The sequence below is a fragment of the Parus major genome, chromosome Z (genome assembly GCF_001522545.3).
Source record: "Parus major isolate Abel chromosome Z, Parus_major1.1, whole genome shotgun sequence".
NCBI lineage: Eukaryota > Metazoa > Chordata > Aves > Passeriformes > Paridae > Parus > Parus major.
The window spans coordinates 16,079,072-16,097,638 of record NC_031799.1 but is presented as its reverse complement, the minus strand read 5'-3'; the positions used below and the strand labels follow the sequence as shown (position 1 = coordinate 16,097,638).

The 18,567-nt window shown below is 37.6% G+C and overlaps 1 protein-coding gene across 3 annotated transcripts in view; it reads left to right on the top strand.

Annotated features, from left to right (window-relative positions):
• ARL15 (ADP ribosylation factor like GTPase 15) overlaps positions 1-18,567 on the top strand; it is a 218,233-nt gene that overhangs the window by 64,153 nt on the left and 135,513 nt on the right. For all 3 annotated transcript variants that reach the window (XM_015652835.2, XM_015652836.1, XM_033520245.1), the window contains exons 4-5: positions 6,021-6,165; positions 8,955-9,014. In XM_015652835.2, the coding sequence (XP_015508321.1) occupies positions 6,021-6,165; positions 8,955-9,014 (205 nt within the window). The remainder of the gene's footprint in view (positions 1-6,020; positions 6,166-8,954; positions 9,015-18,567) is intronic.

Genomic DNA, 18,567 nt, shown 5'->3' with positions numbered 1-18,567 from the left:
TGAGACCCCAGTTGCTGCATCCAGCCCTGGGGTGCCCGGCACAGGAACGATATGGAGCTGTTGGAGTGGGTCCAGAAGAGGCCTGAGCACCTCTCTTACGAAGGCAGGATGAGAGAGCTGGGCTCACTCAGTCTGGAGAAGATGCTTCAAGAGATCTTATAGCACCTTCCAGCACCTGAAAGGAGCATCCAAGAAAGCTAGTGAGGGACTTTTGACAAGGGCATGTGGTGATAGAACAAGGGGGGCGGGTTATAAACTAAAAGAGGGTTGATTTTTATAAGGTGTTAGGAAGAAATTCTTTACTGTGGGGGTGGTGTGATCCTGAAGTAGACTGTCCAGAGAGATGTGGTGATTCATCCTAGGAGGTATTGGATGGGGCTTTGAACAACCTGGTGTGGTGGAAGATGTCTCAGCTCCTGCCGGGGCAGCTGGACCTAGATATTTATGGTCCCTTCCAATCCAAACAAGTCTATGATTCTGTTATTTCTGAGAGGTAGGATATCACCAGGGCTGTTTGCTCTTTAAAACTGCCTCACTTCCTTGAGAAATGTTTTTCTTCTTCCTTTTTTATATTACCTATCCTTAATTCTTATACTTGTTGGTTTTTCTTCAGCACAGGCTGGTATAAAGTTGAAGAGGAGTAGGTGCATGTGGAGAAGGTGTGCTTTTGGTTCCATCTGTGGGCTGGCCACTCACTCCTTGGCCAGGTTAAACTAGAGGATTGCTTTATCCTGTGTGAGGAATGGTGTAGCAGGTTAGGAGACCTTGAGCCTTCCATTGGGGTTTGGATTGTTACCCTGTGTTGGGGTGGAGGACCTTGAGTAGAGTGGTCACTACTTAATGACATTGTGGACAGTCAGAGAAGGCATCTATGATCTAATGATGCTGGGATTTTTATCAGTGCTGAACATCACTCAGGCTGGCAGTGGTTACATGCATCTACATTTGTCTCTTTTGGTAGCCACAAAATAAACAGCAATCTTAGGTTTTGTCCTTACTACTGAAGTCACATAGAAAGTGAAGATGTCATAGAAGTCATATATATGGAGATGAACCCTGGGTTTTGTTTTTTTTTTTTTTTTGTAGAGACATAACCACCTGTACAGCAGTATGGATACTGAGGAGTCTGCAACTTTAGCTCACACTGTGAAATGCACTGAATTTTGTTGTACTTATTTAAAGTTAATATATTAGTACAGTTAATATTTAGTTTATTTATATATTCTTCACCTCCCCAGCCCCACACAGTGTATAATTTAATTCTGGTGCCATGTGTGTTTTATTACTTGCATTCAATTATTCCACTGCTGTTCCCAGTTGTTTCATATCATTAACATTATAATTGTCTGTCTCATGTTTTTGTGTCACCTCTTCACATTATCTCTTCAAGGTTTGAGGTTTCTTTGTGCTTGCATGATCTCAGACAACATCAGATCTATGGAACCTACTGTGTGCAAACATTACTTATTTTAATAAACTTCTTGAGGTTTATCAACAGCTTCAGATGATTAACCAGTCCTCTGCATAAAAGTGTGTGCAAGTACTAGAAGTCTATTTGTTCAAAGGTACCTTAACTGAAAAATAAATTGTAAAAGGAGACCATATCCATAAGTATAACCAGGAGGGGGGAAGGGAGCAGAGTTAGGGCTGAGCTTTCAACCTTAATTCTGTATTTCAAGAGTTCTGAATGCTTGGTTTGTTAGCATTAGTGCTGCACTAACTTAGGGTATTTTTCCATGAGAGTGTGTGTGTTTAACCAACTAAGCATGAAATCCCTTGCTTCTGTTTGTCCCTATTAAATAGTGGCAACAAAAGAAACAGACAGGAGATGGGTCCAGAACAAAGCAGAAATAATGGAGTATTTCACCCCAAAAAGGAGAGTGAAACGAGAAGTACAATGAGTAGGCAAAGACAGACTCAACAGCTGGAGGCAGTTTAGTGTGTTGTAGGGAGTACTAATTCAGGGACATTTGCTGCCCAGAGCTTCAATCTGTGATCTCTGATTGGCACATATATCAGAAGTGTTTTGCCATCCCTGTTATAAATACAATATGCTTTTCCCAGAAGAAATCTCCATAGGGCTTTAAGGGACACTGTCTAGGATTTTCAACATAAATACTTGTCTGCCTAAAGCCCAGAATCATCTGGTTGGATTAGAAATGTGTAAGGAGGAGTAGAACTGGCTAGCTTCTTCCCTTAACTCTTACAAAATGATTCTACATGCATATGCAACATTCATGCACACTGAAAAGTAAAAGGAAAGTAACAGTGCTGCTGAATATTGCAAAGATTTATGCGGACTGCACCACCTATCACTCCCAGTTTCCTGGATAAATCCATCATTTTTTGCAAAAACTGCTTAAATGCATACATTTTTGAAGGTATCTTATTGTTTTATTTTCAGTAGTTAAAAATATGTTTGTTCATTAAAAAAATTAGCTCCTGACTCTCCCTGCCTGCCTCTCTTTGGATGCCTATTTTCCCCACCTAGTGGCTATAGCTTTGAGTGTCATATTCTCGAAAAGTACAAAAGCTGACAATTTGATACCTCGTTTCCTTTATACTAAGTAAGGTCTTACCCTGATAAGATGAGAAGGCTCAAAATAACGTTCCATTTTTGTTTCTAGTAGTGAGGTCTGAATACATGACTATATCCCGAGCAACCTTTCAGTCACTGTGCCAACTAGTTCTGTGTGACCCTGTATTTGCAGTAGTCCAATGTTTTCTTCTCTATCCACTCTGACACTTCTTCTAAGAGTCACTGTTTGGTTTAGAGTTTGTTTCGTAATACCTAAAAGGCAGGATTTTATTGTCCTTCAAGCAAATTAGGTTTGGGAATCAATGGAGGAGACTTCCAGGTCTATACCTGTTAATTCAAGCTTTTTAATGCATTTTGGGTTGCCTAAATGGACTGGGCTATGCTGGTTTGGGAAAGTCAGTTGTGAATTGAGCAACTCTCTCAATGTTTTTGATATATTTGTGTTTTGGAATTCTGGAATGATTTCTTTAGTTACTGGTACACAGTTCATGCAGTCTTGTGGTTTCCAGAGTGCACTGTAATACATGATGACATAAATAATGTGTAGTTCTAGTCCATGGTTGTAAAATATTTCAGGATGCATTTCCTGTCTACATTAAAATGTATATAAGCTAAAAGATGCAGTTCTGTTTGAATGGTATGTGACTTCTGAATTTTCTACTCCCCACAGATACTGTGTAGCTACTAAATGTGGCTGCCACAGTTGTGACAATAAAGGTTTAGTCTCTATAATGGATACTTAATTTGCCCTAACTTTGTTAGGAAGCAGGTAACTTTAGGCTGCTGAGAGAACAGGAAGAGAGTGATCAGGGTGTTTGTATAGTGATATTTCCAGTGGGAAAGATGTTCATTGAGCTTGAGTAAGGAGGATTGCAAAACAAGTTTATAAAGTCTAAATCTGTTATTACAAGCATCCCCTTCAATGTGCTCTAGAATTTCTCATCTCAGCTGCTGTTAAGTGCTATACACAATAGCTTAAGTTTCACCAGTTTTTTGAAGGTAGAATGTTAAAAAATTGTTTTCACTACAACTAAACTGATTTACTGAAGGAAATTAGCCTAGCAGAAGGACAGAGACATGAATATAGCAAAGGTAGGGGAGTCGTATCAAATAAAATAGAAGGGTGGTCTGGAAGGAGCCATGTTCCTGTCCTCTGGGGGTCTGTCTGAAATTTTCATACCTAACTGTGCTTAGTAACAACAGGTAAGTGAGAGGGTGGTGAGTCTGCATGTGCTGCTTTGGAGATGCACTCTGACCTGGATTTTTGATCTTGTGTTTCATCCACAGCATATAAAGATTCTCCAGACTAAGTTAGACTTCAGGACTTTGCAGTAGAGAGATCTTGAAGTTCAATAAAAAACCTTCCTGACACCCACAGAGCCTCCATATATGCTCTGCAAAGAGCAGAAATTATCTTTCACAGAACTATATGTTATTAGATGTTGTCAGGGCCTGAGGGTCATGTCTGGTTGCATAAGAAGCAACACAGTGGCTGGACAGAGAAGTACAGCATTGCATCAGCTTGTCTATTCCTTTATATTTTTCAAAGTGACATCAAGAGGTTGTTGCAAATATGCCATGATGACAGAGACAAATTGAATCCTTTTAAAGACTGTCTGTAGAGGGTCTGACACACAGCCTCAGGAGCTCTGGCAAGCTCTGAAGGATTTTATGTGGCCTTCAGCTTGATATCCATTAAGTGGAAGCTCTATTTAAAGGAGTTTATCTTGTTCAATGAACTCAGTTGGCCTTTCTCACTTAAGTACCACAGTAGAATGTTTGCTTTGGCTTTGTTGAACCTATGAGATAGGTACAAACCAGTAAGTAGAACATCAGTAAATAAAGCTAGAAGGCAAGTTTATTCCTTTAAGGTATGGAGATATACAAGGGCCAACTGTCTTAAAATAAAATCTTGATAGATATTATTTTTAAAATCTGCTGCCTTTATTCAGCTTAAATATTATTGTACATATTTTTACTTCTCCTAAAATGTTTCCTTTCTCTCTTTTAAAAGGTGCTGAAGTAGTTTTGTAGGTTTCACTGAGTTTGTCTTTTGCTTCTTCAAATGAATGATAACTGTTTTGGCAGCAGGTGTAATAGCTTACCATCTATACTGAAAGAATCCAATTAAAGTTCTGCGTTGAGTGAGCCGTCCTTTTATAATCACATTCTCACTGGACGACTTGCTCACAGGGTCAGACCCCACTGCTTGTATTAGAGCCTTACTGACATCAGTGCAGTTTCTCTGCTCCTCCACTAGCCCTCAGCAAGAAAACCTGGGCAGTTGTCAAGACAAAGTAGGTTAAGGTTGTAAAGACGATTTCTTTTCCTGCAATCAGTGCAGTGCAGACTTGTGGTTAAGATGGAAATAAAGAGCTGGGGCTGTGTAAAAACAGAATGTGTGAGAAAGGGCTGATTGCACAGACATGTTTTCCTTCTCTATTAGAGCAGATGTCGTCCGTTGATATAAAGGTGGCAGATACTGGGGAAAAGGTTATTTTATATGTATAAATATAAATATATATAAAAGTATATGTATTTATTTTTATATTTATATATATTGGGGTGGCGGAAGTCTACCTTGGAAATTAGTGGGCAATTATGCTCTATACATAAAATACAGACTTCCTAGTTTCCTGGAATTGTATGCTTTTAAGTTTTTACATAAAAAGTTTCTAAGTTGCATGTAAACAAAGAACTAAAGAACTTAATGAGGGTCTGAGGAATCTTTTGGATAAACTTGGCTACTTTGACAAAACTGTTTAAGTGAGCAGAACTGTGAAGTAGAGTTTGTGTAAGAGATTTTTATTTGTTTACATCACAATTAATTTATACTTCTCCAGGGGAAGAGAGAGATCTATCTGTTTTTTACTAGAGGTATGCCCAGCAAGATTGATTGATTGATTTACTTGCACGCTGTACCCTTTAACAGCTGCTGTTATGAGCTACAATTCATGACAAAACAAACCCAGAAAGGACATTAGTGGAGCAAGGGTCTCTGATTCTTTTCTCTGACAACAGGTAGAACCTGGTCAGCAGCTGCTTAGGATTGGCTCTGATATTCACATGGTATTGCATGAAATTGTCCCAGGAAGGAAACTCGTGGATAATCAGCTGCAAAGCTGTATAGGGCACGTGCCTGTCTCATGGTGTGAGTAGGTGTGCACTGTTTTGTGCAGTTTGTGAGCATTTGGGAAATGGATGTCATATTCCTCACACCAGCTTTTTGAGGTTTAGGTGAAAAGTTAAAATGTATGTTTGTTTTCTTATAAAGTTGGTCTAGATTTTAGTTGAGGTGGTCTTAGTCCATTAATTGTTTACTTAGTCAAAATAATAAGTTGGAATAATAATTTGCTTCTCACCAGTGCCTTTAAGTTTATAAACTTCCTTTTTAGAAGGTTAAATGAATAAACATTTGCAAAAAAGAAAAGTAACCTCTTCCTTTTGTTTTTGTTTTGTTTGTTTTGCCCTACCCTGGCAGTGTTTTAGAGCCCTTTGCTGCAAGGGACCGCCACCACCACGACCCGAGTATGACTTGGTTTGCATAGGCCTCTCTGGTTCTGGCAAGACAACTCTTCTGTCTCAGCTCTGCAGCGAAAGCCCGGAGAATATTGTGTCTACCACAGGTAGGACGCTGCCCTTATTCCATATTGTGCTGGAATGCTGCCCAAAGATGACTCCTGAAACACATAGCAAAGGCTGTAGAGAGCTTCAGCCTACTTATCTTGCTGTTGAAAGTAGCTAATGGATCACTTTGGAGCTACCATTACTTTCTTTCAGTATTTGTTCATACATTGGGGGATATCCATGAAAACATACTGTTTGAAATATGTTAAAAGTCTAAACAGTGTGATCTAATGAAGCAGAACCATAACATACAGTAGCACTGTACTGTAGACATACATTAAAATATTTCTTCTCATTTTACTTTTGATTTTTAAACAGTCTCACTATATATTGGAGAGAAAGGAGGAGAACCTGCTGTAAAATAGAATAGGACAGTGATGCTCTGAAACTAAAATTGGGATTTATTCCTGAACATACTTGGTCCACACTGCCTTGTGTTATCTGCTAGAAACCAAAATAATAAATGTAATGGAAATACTTTTTTTGGTGATAATCCCAGCTTTTTAGATGAGCAACAGGCTTGTTTATCTAGTAAGGGCAGATTGTGATCAAAGAATCAATTTGCAGAAGGTTTCAGCAGTACTGAGAAGATATATAAAACAGACAGTACAACCACAGATAAGAGGTATCTTAAGTCCAAAAAATTTGAATAGGCATGTTGTTAATGGTGAACCAGAATGCCTAATACTGAAAAGTATGTTTTGATTGAAAAAAAACCCCAAACAAAACCAAGCAACCAACAAAAAACAAAGAACAAAACAGCACCAGAAAAGCCAGAAACAAACATGTGAAGTAATAAGAGGGAATACCTGGCTGGAAAGTTCAGAAAGAGGGCAGATTAGGTCACGGAGGTTGAAGAAATCTGGTTCAGTGGCTGCAGCAGTTACTGAGGTTGATTTGCTGATGGAATGGATACTAAGTGTTGTGCAAGTACCTTGTGTTTACAGTTGCATGGCTTTGTACTGTAGCTGCGGTTCATGGGCTTGAATTCCATGATTGTGCCTTAGCAACCCTAACTGTTTTTCAGTGTATGTTTTCTTAATTTACAAGAACATAAGATTATTTAATACAACTGTAAGTAAAATGTAAAACAGATACAAGAACATAGTGTATTTATTAACCTGTGAATAATTAACCTGTGGCCTCTATAGTAGTGTTACTGGCAATGTTAGAGAGATCTGATGGTTGTGAGAAGGTGACTTAACTCAAAAAGTTAGAAGGAAATTGCAGAGTAATGAGCCATTTAAAAAAAAAATAAAAATATCCTTCTCTTGAGCTTTATCTCTGGGGTTAGAACAAATTATGCTTTAGCACTTTTGACCCTGAAAGAAATAGTAACAGCAATATAAATAGAGGTATAGAGCTATCAGAGGAAATAATGAAAACACCATTAATTAAAAATTAAATTGATTTACTTTTTCTAGAGAGATGCAATAAAAATCATTATGTAATTAGGCAACTCGAGGAATGCAGACCAACTCTGGAGAATACGAGGCAGGCAAACCAAAATTATGCATATGTAGTTTATTCAGCTTATAATTAATCTTCTTAAATGTGCCATATCAGAAAATATTGTGGAGAATCCAAGAATACAAAGTGACAACTTCTCCACTCAGGTTTCAGACTATAATATATATTTTTGCTTTTTTCATTGAAGCCACTCAGTCATTTTTTATTTCTTTCTTGGAAGAGTTTAGGATTTCTTTTAAGACAGCAGTCCCAAAAATATCAGATAATTATTCCCTTCAGATTTTCTTGTACTTTCCTCTATTGCATCTAGCACTGACCATAGTAGGAGTACTGTACCATCTTATTGGTCTAACTAGGGAGAAAATTTGTTTCTTTTAAATGATGAGCTAATAAATGTGAAGTGAAACACATTTTCTCAAAACTTCTTTACTCAGTTCATAGGTATGTAATCACATTGAAACTGCTTGTGCTAGGTGGAAATAAATTTAATGTCTGTCTGGATATTTTTTGCTGAAGGAGCAGACATAATTTTTCCTATATAAAGTGTTATGTGCACTTATATATGTGTATGCACTGAACATGAAAAATTTAGTGTATACTACATTGATATGCCTGGCAGCCTTTCACATTCCCTTTCTCTTGTCTATCTGAATTTTCAGTTAAGGGTGATGATCACATTTTGGTGGTGATTTTTAATTTGGTTTTTTTTTTTAATTTTTCTTTCAGTTTTAAGCAAAAATCAGGCTATTAAAGGATTTATAGATGTTTCCAGTGTGCTTATGACCATTTTAATACATCCAACTAAGGTCTGTAGAAAGATCTTCCAGTTAATAACACTTATAGAAAGGAATAATAATCCAAGTACAACCAAAACCTATGAAGTTTAAATGGAAGAATACAGTGATTTGAATTGCATGTTGTCCTCAATGTCTCCTAAAATTTGCAGAATAATCACCTCATATTACTGAATTATCCACTTTAGTTCCAGATGCAGTAAAAGATGATTTTATAGAAGGATATTCTGTTAGATGGTCTGGATGGAAGTTTTGTGCTAAATTTTGTGTGCCAGGTACTTACAATTGAAAATTGCATTCCTTATCCTGATTTATTCTTGTCCTTCTCCATGGAACTTGTCCAACTCCTACCCCCTTCCCATTCCCTTAAAACTGACTTTTTAAACATATTGAAACAGATTTCTCAGGCAAAATCCTGGTTCTTGATGGAAAAAGTTTTGTTTTTTTTTTCTGAATATATGCAATTGATTCCAAATGGTTCCTTTAACAAATAGCTTACAAATGCTCTTTATTTCTCTTTTCAGGTTTTAGTATCAAAGCAGTACCATTCCAGAACGCAATTTTGAACGTGAAAGAACTTGGAGGTATGGCATTTATTCCTTTGTTTATAAAACATGCAATGTCTAAATCTTATTGTAACTGTCAGTTGTTTTTAATTGGTAGTTATTTTAAATTTTAAGATGGTAGATTGGTACAGCTGGAGTTAAAAATCTCAGCTGATAAACTTGAAAAAAGTTTCACAAATCCTGACCTCAGAAACAAAGGGTGAAAAGCAGGAGGAGTGGAAAATGTGTGATGTGTCTCCTTAAGTAAGTTCTTGGATTGCAGTGGTTAAATGATACAGAAATACAAACTGGACTGTAATTTTAGTATGGCTCATGTGGCTGCTCAAGGAAGTGTATGTTCCTTGTGTTTATTGTATGTATAAACTTTCACTTATGAGAACTGGCGCAGGTAACTATGTGAACATTTGTCAAAACCAATATATTTACTGCACCACTGAAAGTGTTGCAAAGGCAGCCAACTTATAATGAGTTATATTCTTTGAGAACTGTTCTCTTGTTGGATTTATTGGATTTTGGAGCAATAGTTGTTTTATGGTTGTAGGATTTTTTTAAAAGTTTCTATATACAGGCAAGCTATTGGGCTCCCAATTCTGACTCTGAGTCTCAAGTGAGATTGTTCATGACAAGGAAGAAAACACTCCCCTGATGAGAGTTCTTGTGAAGTTGAATGCTCTTCTAATTTAAAAGCCACTTAGATCATCTTTATATTCTAGAATTTCTGTATGTCTTCTTTATTATTTATTATTAATATTGAGGATATTTATTAGATTTTTCAGCAAGCCTGTAACTCTTTTAAATAACGTGCGGTAGAATTTGACTCGGTTCTTGAGGAAAGTTTCAGGAGATATAATTGCACGGTAGTTTTCTTACCTGAACTTGTTTCAAGAAAGTTTTGAGATAAGTACATGTGGAAGGCATGTTGTTTCCTCTTTATTCACTGGTCCATGGATTTAAATATACATGTTCCTGTTTGAGCATGTATTTTAAAAAAAAAAAAAACCAAAACAAAAAAACCTCAGTAAATTTTCTTTCATAAAGGGGTCACTCCTCAGGGATAGTATAGATACTGCTTGAGTGTGTTATGTGCATTATGTGCACTTAGTTGTAATGTCACTTTTTTGGATTTTTTCAAAAATAGGGTGAATAATTTCCAGTCTAGTTTATATGTTCTGCTACCTAAGCTATATCAAATACATAATTTATGTAAGTAAATACAATTTTTAATCAAGAACTGGATGTGTGTATTCTATAGCAGATACTTGTTAAAGTCTCTTAACCATTTCTGATCATACGACTTTTATGCATGTATGTGTGTTTCGAGAAATCTTATCTAAGTGGAGAGTCTTGGCTCATGATGAGAAGTATCCAGAAAACTTGATTTGTTGTTTTCATCCAATTATCTCTTCTCAAAGACAGAAGGATTGTCACAATTTCAAGAAGTCACTGCACTTCTTATTTTCTTTTTCCTTTGACTATGGGTGTTTGTATGTCTGTATTTAAAAACTAAGTTAATTAAATAAAATACAGACATGTTTGCATGTATTTAAAATATGTAATCTGATTTCTTATATGAAATATCGCAGAAAAATGCTTGTTCTATTACCTTGTCACTGTCTAGATAAGAGAGCAAAAGCAAGATTCTAAAAGTTGGTTTTGTTCCAAAAGTTAGTGGTCACTAGTGGTGTTCCCCAGGACTCATTTTGGGTCCCAGTTTTCTTTAATATCTTTATTGATGCTCCACACAAGGGGTTCAAGTGCATTCTCAGTTTACAGATGACACTGATTTGGGTGGGAGTGTTGATCTTCAGGAGGGATGAAGTCTCTGCAGAGGGATCAGGACAGGCTGGATCAATGGGCTGAGGCCAATGGTGTGAGGTTCAACAAGGTCCAGTGCTGGCTCCTGCCCTTGGGTCACAACAACCCCAGGCAGTGCCACAGGCTGGGGCAGAGTGGCTGGAAAGGACCTGGGGGTGCTGGTGGCAGCAGCTGAACATGAGCCAGGCTGTGCCCAGGTGGCCAAGAAGGCCAATGGCATCCTGGCCTGGCTCAGCAATAGTGTGGCCAGCAGGAGCAGGGCAGGGATTGTCCCCCTGTCCTGGGCACTGGTGAGGTCACACCTGGAGTGCTGTGTCCAGTTCTGGGCCCTGACTGCAGGAAAGACACTGAGGGGCTGGAGTGAGTGCAAAGAAGGGCAGGGGAGCTGGGGCAGGGTCTGGAGCACAAGTGCTGTGAGGAGCAGCTGAGGAAACTCCTCAGCTGAAGGGGTGTTTAGTCTGGAGAAAAGCAAGGTCAGAGGTGATCTTATCACTCTCCACAGCTGCCCGAAGGGAGGCTGTGGCCTGGTGGGGGGCACTCTCTTCTTCCTGTCAGCCAGCAACAGGATGAGAGGACATGGACTCAAGCTGCACTAGGGGAGGTTCAGGCTGGACATCAGGAAGAATTTCTTCGTGAAAACAGTTGTTAAACATTGAAATGACTGCTGAGGGAGTCACCATCCCTGGAGGTGTTCAAGAAACAACTGGACGTGGCACTTAGTGCCATGATCTACTTTACAAGGTGGTGATAGGTCAAAGGTTGTACTTGATGATCTTAGAGGTCTTTTCCAACCTAAATCATTCTGTGATTCTCTAGTCAGCATTTAACCTTTTAGCTGAGAAACGTGTTCCTGTTTGATGAGGGTAAAACCTGAGATTTCTGGACTAGGCATGGTTTCTCTCCTGCTCCTATATGAAAATAAAACATTTTACATTTGTCATGCCAAGACATTACTGTTACATTTTATTTTGGAATTTCTGCTTCTGATGTTGAAGAGAAGCCCTTGTTTTGCCTGATTGCTGCAGTTTTTTGTCTTATTCCTGGCTTTTGTCTTCAGTTATTATGCTATTGTTAAATAATTTCTCTTTACTGTGAAGGTCTTGGAAACTTGAGGGAAGGCATCTTTTCTTAACACCCACTTCTATTGTTACATGTTATTTACAAGGTGAAGTTCTATTTAATTTAAATTTTTATTGCTTTCTTTTTAGGCTTAAGTAACAAAAATCGTCATATGTTATCATACAGTAACATATTAACAGCCACTATTTAAAACACAGGAGAAGTTATACTGGTTAAGGTTCTTAAATTCAGCAGCCAAGCATTTATGTGAAACAGATGCTGACTATGTAGCTATGTTTCTGTTTCGTTGAAGAAGTATTCTTCCTTGAGGTCAAAGATGGTGCTAGTTTTTACTGTGCTGGTTGTCTCCAAAGATGATAATGAAGCCAGGTTTTATTTCTTTGTTTCTACAGGGACTGTAAATTTTCAGGCAAAATATGTAGAACATAGTCTCTCTTCTTTAATCTGTTCAAGGACTGATTATCTCTTCATCCTCTTTTAAGATTTAGGGACAGGGAGCAAAGTTTGTTGTGCTCTCTTTGAAGAAGTTTTTCTTTGAAGTGCATGATTCTAGAATATTAAAAATTGAACCAAATTTCTGGGTTTTTTAAATTGTTTTTGTTTCCTAAGACAGGAAATTGCAGTCCTAACAGAAAATAAAGGGTTTATCCAATTTGATAAATGGTAAATGTTTTGTTTCAAAACCTGGAATTTGATCCTGAGAGCTTTCAAATCTAACATTGGGTTTTCTTGAATTACTTGAAAAGACAGTCTTGCTTTATTTGATGACAAAGTTGAACTGCCTGGTCTCTAAGTTGCTATTTTGCTATACCAGTAATTCCTTCCTTATCCCCAAGAAGCTAAAAAACTTACTGTTTTCCCCCCCTCAAAAATTTGGTCTATAAGATAATATGTATAATTTAAATTAACATGGACACGTGCCATGCCCTAGTCCACATTCTTTCAGAATGTTCCAGGACAGTTGGAAATATCTGCCTTTACTATGAGACTCCGCTGAGTAATGGTATGGAAAGAAACTACAGCTGTGGTGATTTCCTCTTATGGTGCAGTAATTTTTTGTGGGAGCTAAGGATGACACTGTGTGTGATGAACATAGAGAAGAGTGGGAGAAGACTGTGGAAATCAGACAGATGATAATGTTTGTTGTTCAGAAGATTCTACAGTGTTTGGCTGAAAAAAGTCTGGGATGCTGAACGCTGAGGTTGGTTCTTAAGATAGCTAATCGAGGTGTAAAGGCAATAGAATGCTTTTTCTTTTGTTCTAACAAATTTCAACCTGGAGACACAAAGGCTGAAAGCACCATTTATTTCCTGTGTTTTTCAGTTATTTGCAGTTGTAATGCTGTCAAAACAGAATATGCAGTTGTGGTTTAAATATTCATTCAGGCCTGTATCAAGATTTAAGGTCCATCCTGGTAATCAACTAAGAATTTCCAGTTGTCTTTTTAGAATAAGTTATTTAATAATTTCATTTGGTGTCTTGTAAAGGCAGGGTTAAAAACTACAAGTGAGATGCCAAATAATGACCCAGGTCAAATTTAAAAGAATGATTCTGGATGTGAGCAGCTCTTCTTCTTAAAAAGTTTAAAAATACTAGCAGCATTTTATGGGGTTTAATAATGTTCCATCTTTTATTTATTAAAATATATTGTCAATATGTTTGTGTTAGGTTTTATGATACACCCTAAATCCATTTTCTAAAACCTAGAGACTACACATTGTATAGTCATTTTGGAAAATTAACTTAGGACAAAAATCTGTTAAGTGCTTAGCAAGAGTGGAGTGGTTAATATCAAGAATGCTCTTGTCTCCAGTTGGTTGAGCCTGCCCAGGAAAAGAGATGAGAACTTGCCTCCCTACTGCTGTTACTTCTTAAGCTTGATTACCAAAGTCATAAATTCACATTCTTAGGCCAGCCAAATTAATTGTCTAGGTGACAGCTTGAGAACAAATAGCTTTAAATAGGTTTGGTTAAACAAAGCATGCGTATTTTGCCTTAATTTGGAAGTAAAGAGCATCAGAAAGGAGAGTAGGAGGAGAAGTCATGCTGTTGTGGAGTCCAAGTTGAATGGAAAATATGAAATTCTGGAGAAGACAGCAACAATTTTCAGGTAGTATCTGCCTGGTGAAAAGAATTACAGATGTGGGAGAAAATAACATTATTCTATTAATTACAATTTAAAATCTAAATATTTTTGGGAATTTCCTCTCTTTCTTTGCTCTGTGGAGGTAGAATATTGAACACCCTTCTAGCAAAAAAGGAGCAGCTAACATTTCATCAAGTTAGTCATCAGAAAACTGATCCCACAAGTAAATGCCAACCTAAGTCATCTACACAGGGATGAGCTAACACAAAGCAATAAAATCTCCATACTGTACTTGAATAAAAGGCACTTGACACCTCTACAAAATCTGGTTGTGGAGTACATGCAATGCCATCTGCAACATAGCTGCATTGAACAGTTTACAGAATGTCTTAGCAGATGAAATTTTTAGATGACCCTTTTGAGCTGTCCACACAGTAAGTCACACACTTCCAAAAGCATAAAAGTTAGATCTGTTTGATATCAATCATTCTCAGTCTGCTGTTCTAAAGGTGCCTAAACACAGGCTCTGTCTCATAGTTTCTTCATTTTATAAATAAGAAAGATCATTTACACCTGCTTATGGACCTTTTTAATGTGAGTCTGAGGAAGCTCTAATTCAGCATAGTGATTTTACCACTGCTCTTTGGAAATACTGTGCTTTTGCTACAATTAGGTTTCTCCAGTGTGAACAGACAACCTGCAGTTTGTCTCACTCCAAGTAGGAACCATGCAAGCAATGCCTATCACAGCTGTGTAAATAGGATAAGCAAAATACAGAATTTCCTAGTTAAGCTTTTTGTGGGTGAGGACTGGTTTTTTTGTTTTTTTTTTTGTTTGTGAGATATTTAGTGGAGAGAAAAGCAGAACATTTGGTTTGCTTAAAAGTCTCTGCCTCCTCTTGGGCTTGCAGTGCCATTTTCCTCAGGCAGAATCCAAGAATGGAGTATAGCAGCTTAGTTAAGCATCAGAAATGATACTAATATTTTAGGAACATCCCCTATTCCCTGCCCCTCCCCCCCCCCCCCAAAAAAAAAAAGAAAAAATCCACCCCCTTCCCTTCCCTTCCCTTCCCTTCCCTTCCCTTCCCCCCCCAAAAAAAAAAGTTTGCTCTTAGATTCTAGACCAGCTAAAGCTTTAAACTTCTGTAGACCAATAGACCAATTAACACAAAGGCTAAACAGAAATACACAGCTGTGGTAGAATTGCTGCTTCTTTTATACTACTGCCTACTACTAGTTTGAAGTGCCATAGAGAAAGATTGTTTTGAGCTTTATTTGAGGTTAAGCTTCACAGTTATCAAAGCTGTGACTGCAGCTCAGGGGAGGGTACATTTGACCCTTGCTGGGTGCTGGCAGCAGTCTTACTGTGGAATTGTGCCTCTGCTTCTGAGCCCTGGCTGTCTCAGTCCTCTAGCAGATGTGGGAGAAGGACATAGATGCAGATTGTCTTGTTGGCAGCCAGTCTTTGCTAGCCCTAGAGGGCATACTGTGTGTTTGTGAATTTAAAAAACAAACAACCCCAAACTAGTTAAAGAAGAAGAGAAAGGGGTGAAGAATCGCTGGCTGTGCCACCTGCTGCAAACTATTAAATCTTCAGGTATCGGGCTTAAATAGATGTTAAAGCATATTGCAGGGCACACATATCCTTCTCTTTGTTTTAAATTTATTTGTAAATTCTTAAAATTAACTTTATAATGAATTTTATGTTCTTGACTAGAACAGGAGATACTTGTTTCAAATTGCAAGTTTTATTTTAACATGTTAGTATAATACACACACCCAAGTAGTTCAAACTGACTTTCTGCAGGCAAGTATAATGTTTTTAAAACTTCCAAGTGCTTGAAACCCAAATGTTGTTCCAACAGATTTAATATCAGAGTAAGATGGAGATTCAAAGTTGGAATCAGCACTTAAGTTAGCTAATAAGGAAAATACTAAAGGCTTGATTTCCAGATTAATCTCACTGGGGAAGCCTGGAAGGCAGACAAGAGATGACAGAGATGGTTTCTATAAACTTTGGTTTGATAAGAAAAATAAAATTAAGTGCCATAAACTTATATGCATTTCAGATTTTGTATGTTTTGAATGCAAGCAGAAATTTTTTTCCTCTTTTTGTCTTCTTTGACATTTTTTGTCTTCTTTTTTTCTTCTATGCTGTTTTTTCATACCGTATTTGGATTGCTGCAGTGAATATAGCTGATTTGGCAATCTCAAAATATTCCTTTTTCTGGAGAATAAGTGCCAGTCTCCTGCTGCCATGTTTTGTGCATTGCAGGAGGGCACTGCCTGAAAGCCTAGAGAAAGTAGGCTGTGATCACTTGGTCTTAGACCCTAGGAAGCAGAAGTCCTGGGACTTCTGAAGATGCAGATTTTGGTTTAGCTTCTGTATTGTCACAGTAGCCATACAAAGTAGCCTTGGAATGATGACTGACATTACACCCGTGGAAGTGCTTTTATCTCTGTGTGAATGTGTCGGATGGGACAAATTCCATTCATAGCAGGTATCATAGGATTTATAAATTTGTTTGTAATAAAAGGGAGCTAGCACCACAACAACAACAACTGTCACTCTATTGGGAATGGCGAGAAGAATGACACAGACTCTCTCATGGATTCTGAACTGGAGAAGTTTCTCTCGGTTTATTACCGCAGATCTTTTTTATAGACCGATACGTGAAAGTACAGAAAAGAAAACTCTTATTGGTTAGTAAACTAACACATCACCATCATTGATCAGTGGGGTTCACTACCCCTCCACTTTGTCTTGCAAGGAAAAAAGGAACTGACAGCACCTGCAAGGCTGCTTTCTATCTCTGAGGATTGTTTTAATTCCTCCCTATGAATTCCCAGGCCACTTTCCCAGGCAAGAATGAGAAAGCTATGTGGCCTGTAATTGCCACAGGCACCGTGCTCCCTGCATCACAATTAGCATCCATAAACAACAACAACAGCAAGTCTGTATATGGGATTTATTTAAGGGTGGAATATTGGGAAACCTGCCCAAGACAGATAAGGAGCAGCCACATCTCTTGAACATGTTAAGATTTATAAGGTTTCAGGCATCTTCTTGATTACTCATGAAAATGCATCATTTTTACGTGTAAGGATATGATGTGAAGGTATAAACCCTACATAGTTTTAGAAACATTTATTTTCCAGAGGTTTTCTTGGTGTGAGAGACTAGAGTATATTTACAGATTTTGCAAGAATGGATAAGACATTTCTTTTTCCCTTCCCTTCTTTCTTACTCCCCCACACATAACACCCAGTGTTATACACAAAAAGATTTTGTGGCAGAGTCCTTGGTGTTTTTTCACCTTTATGATTATTAGAAATGATCTGTTTAGTATCAGTAGAGGAATGATCTACATAATGCTTTAATTTACTATAATACCTTCAGAGTACGTAGGTGAGTGGATGATATATTTGAAGTGGTAGAAAAGCTGTTTGCAGACTGCATTCTTTCATGACCCCAAGTTAACTGCTTGTGATGGGGAGGAAAGAAAAAAAGGTTTTCCCTCTATTTGAGACTGTAACTTTTCCAGACCTGTGATGCGTTTTGAGGCTAACAAGAGCTTTCATTTGCAGACTAGACTGTGTAGAAGCAAGAGCTCTGTGACATTCATTGTGCTCTCGATGGAGAGTTGTTGCAAGTCTGACAAGTAACAAATTTGACACATGTAAATTTCTTTCAGTGATTTATTTATTTTTTTTTTTTTTTTGTAATGCTATGTCCTGCTATCCTGAAAGTACTGAAAAGGAGGGAATTGAAGGTAGTCTCAAACCACCACTGTGAATGAAGATGTAAATTAAAGTATTCATAGCTGAAAGGAAGATTTGCAGCTCTGTGCTTTGCATAATATATTTACAGGAGTGTGTACTTGTATGTACTGGTTTAGATGCATGTTAAACTGGTGCATATTAAACTGCACATAACTCAAAATCTTCCTTCCATCTCCAAGGGGTACTGTTAGCACTGAGACAAATAATTAACAGTGTTAATATGGGCACACTGTTCCTTTGACTGCTGATAAAAAAAAATAAAAATAAAAAAAATTTAAAATATAAAAATGAAGGTCTTTAAAATTATAGTTAGTTGAGTAAACCTGTTCTGTAGTAATGCTAAATAGTTGGGGGTTTTAATTGCAGCATCCTCTGTCATTTTTCCGTAAGGAGAGGTTTGGGGTTTTTTTTCTGTTACAAAGTAATTCAAGACTATGTTTGATCGAATAGTATTTTTTCTTTAAGAATAAGTGATGTGATTGTGTTGTAATTTGGATTTTGGTGTGGGTTTTCCCTCTAATTTATTTATAAATTGCATGTTAGTCACATTACAGGACTCCCTCCTGTTAAGTTCCTTCGTTACTGAGGGAAACAAATCATATGCTTAGCGATAAGTAGTGGCTCTTGCATGTGTTTGAGGAAGCTGCTACCCTGAATGTCACATTTTAGTGAACCTGTAACATAGAATATTCCCTCCTTACAATGTAAATTACGTTCTTCTGATGTTTTGGAGGTTCTTTCTCTCTCTCTCTCTTTCTTTTCCTTTCTTTCTTTCTTTCTTTCTTTCTTTCTTTCTTTCTTTCTTTCT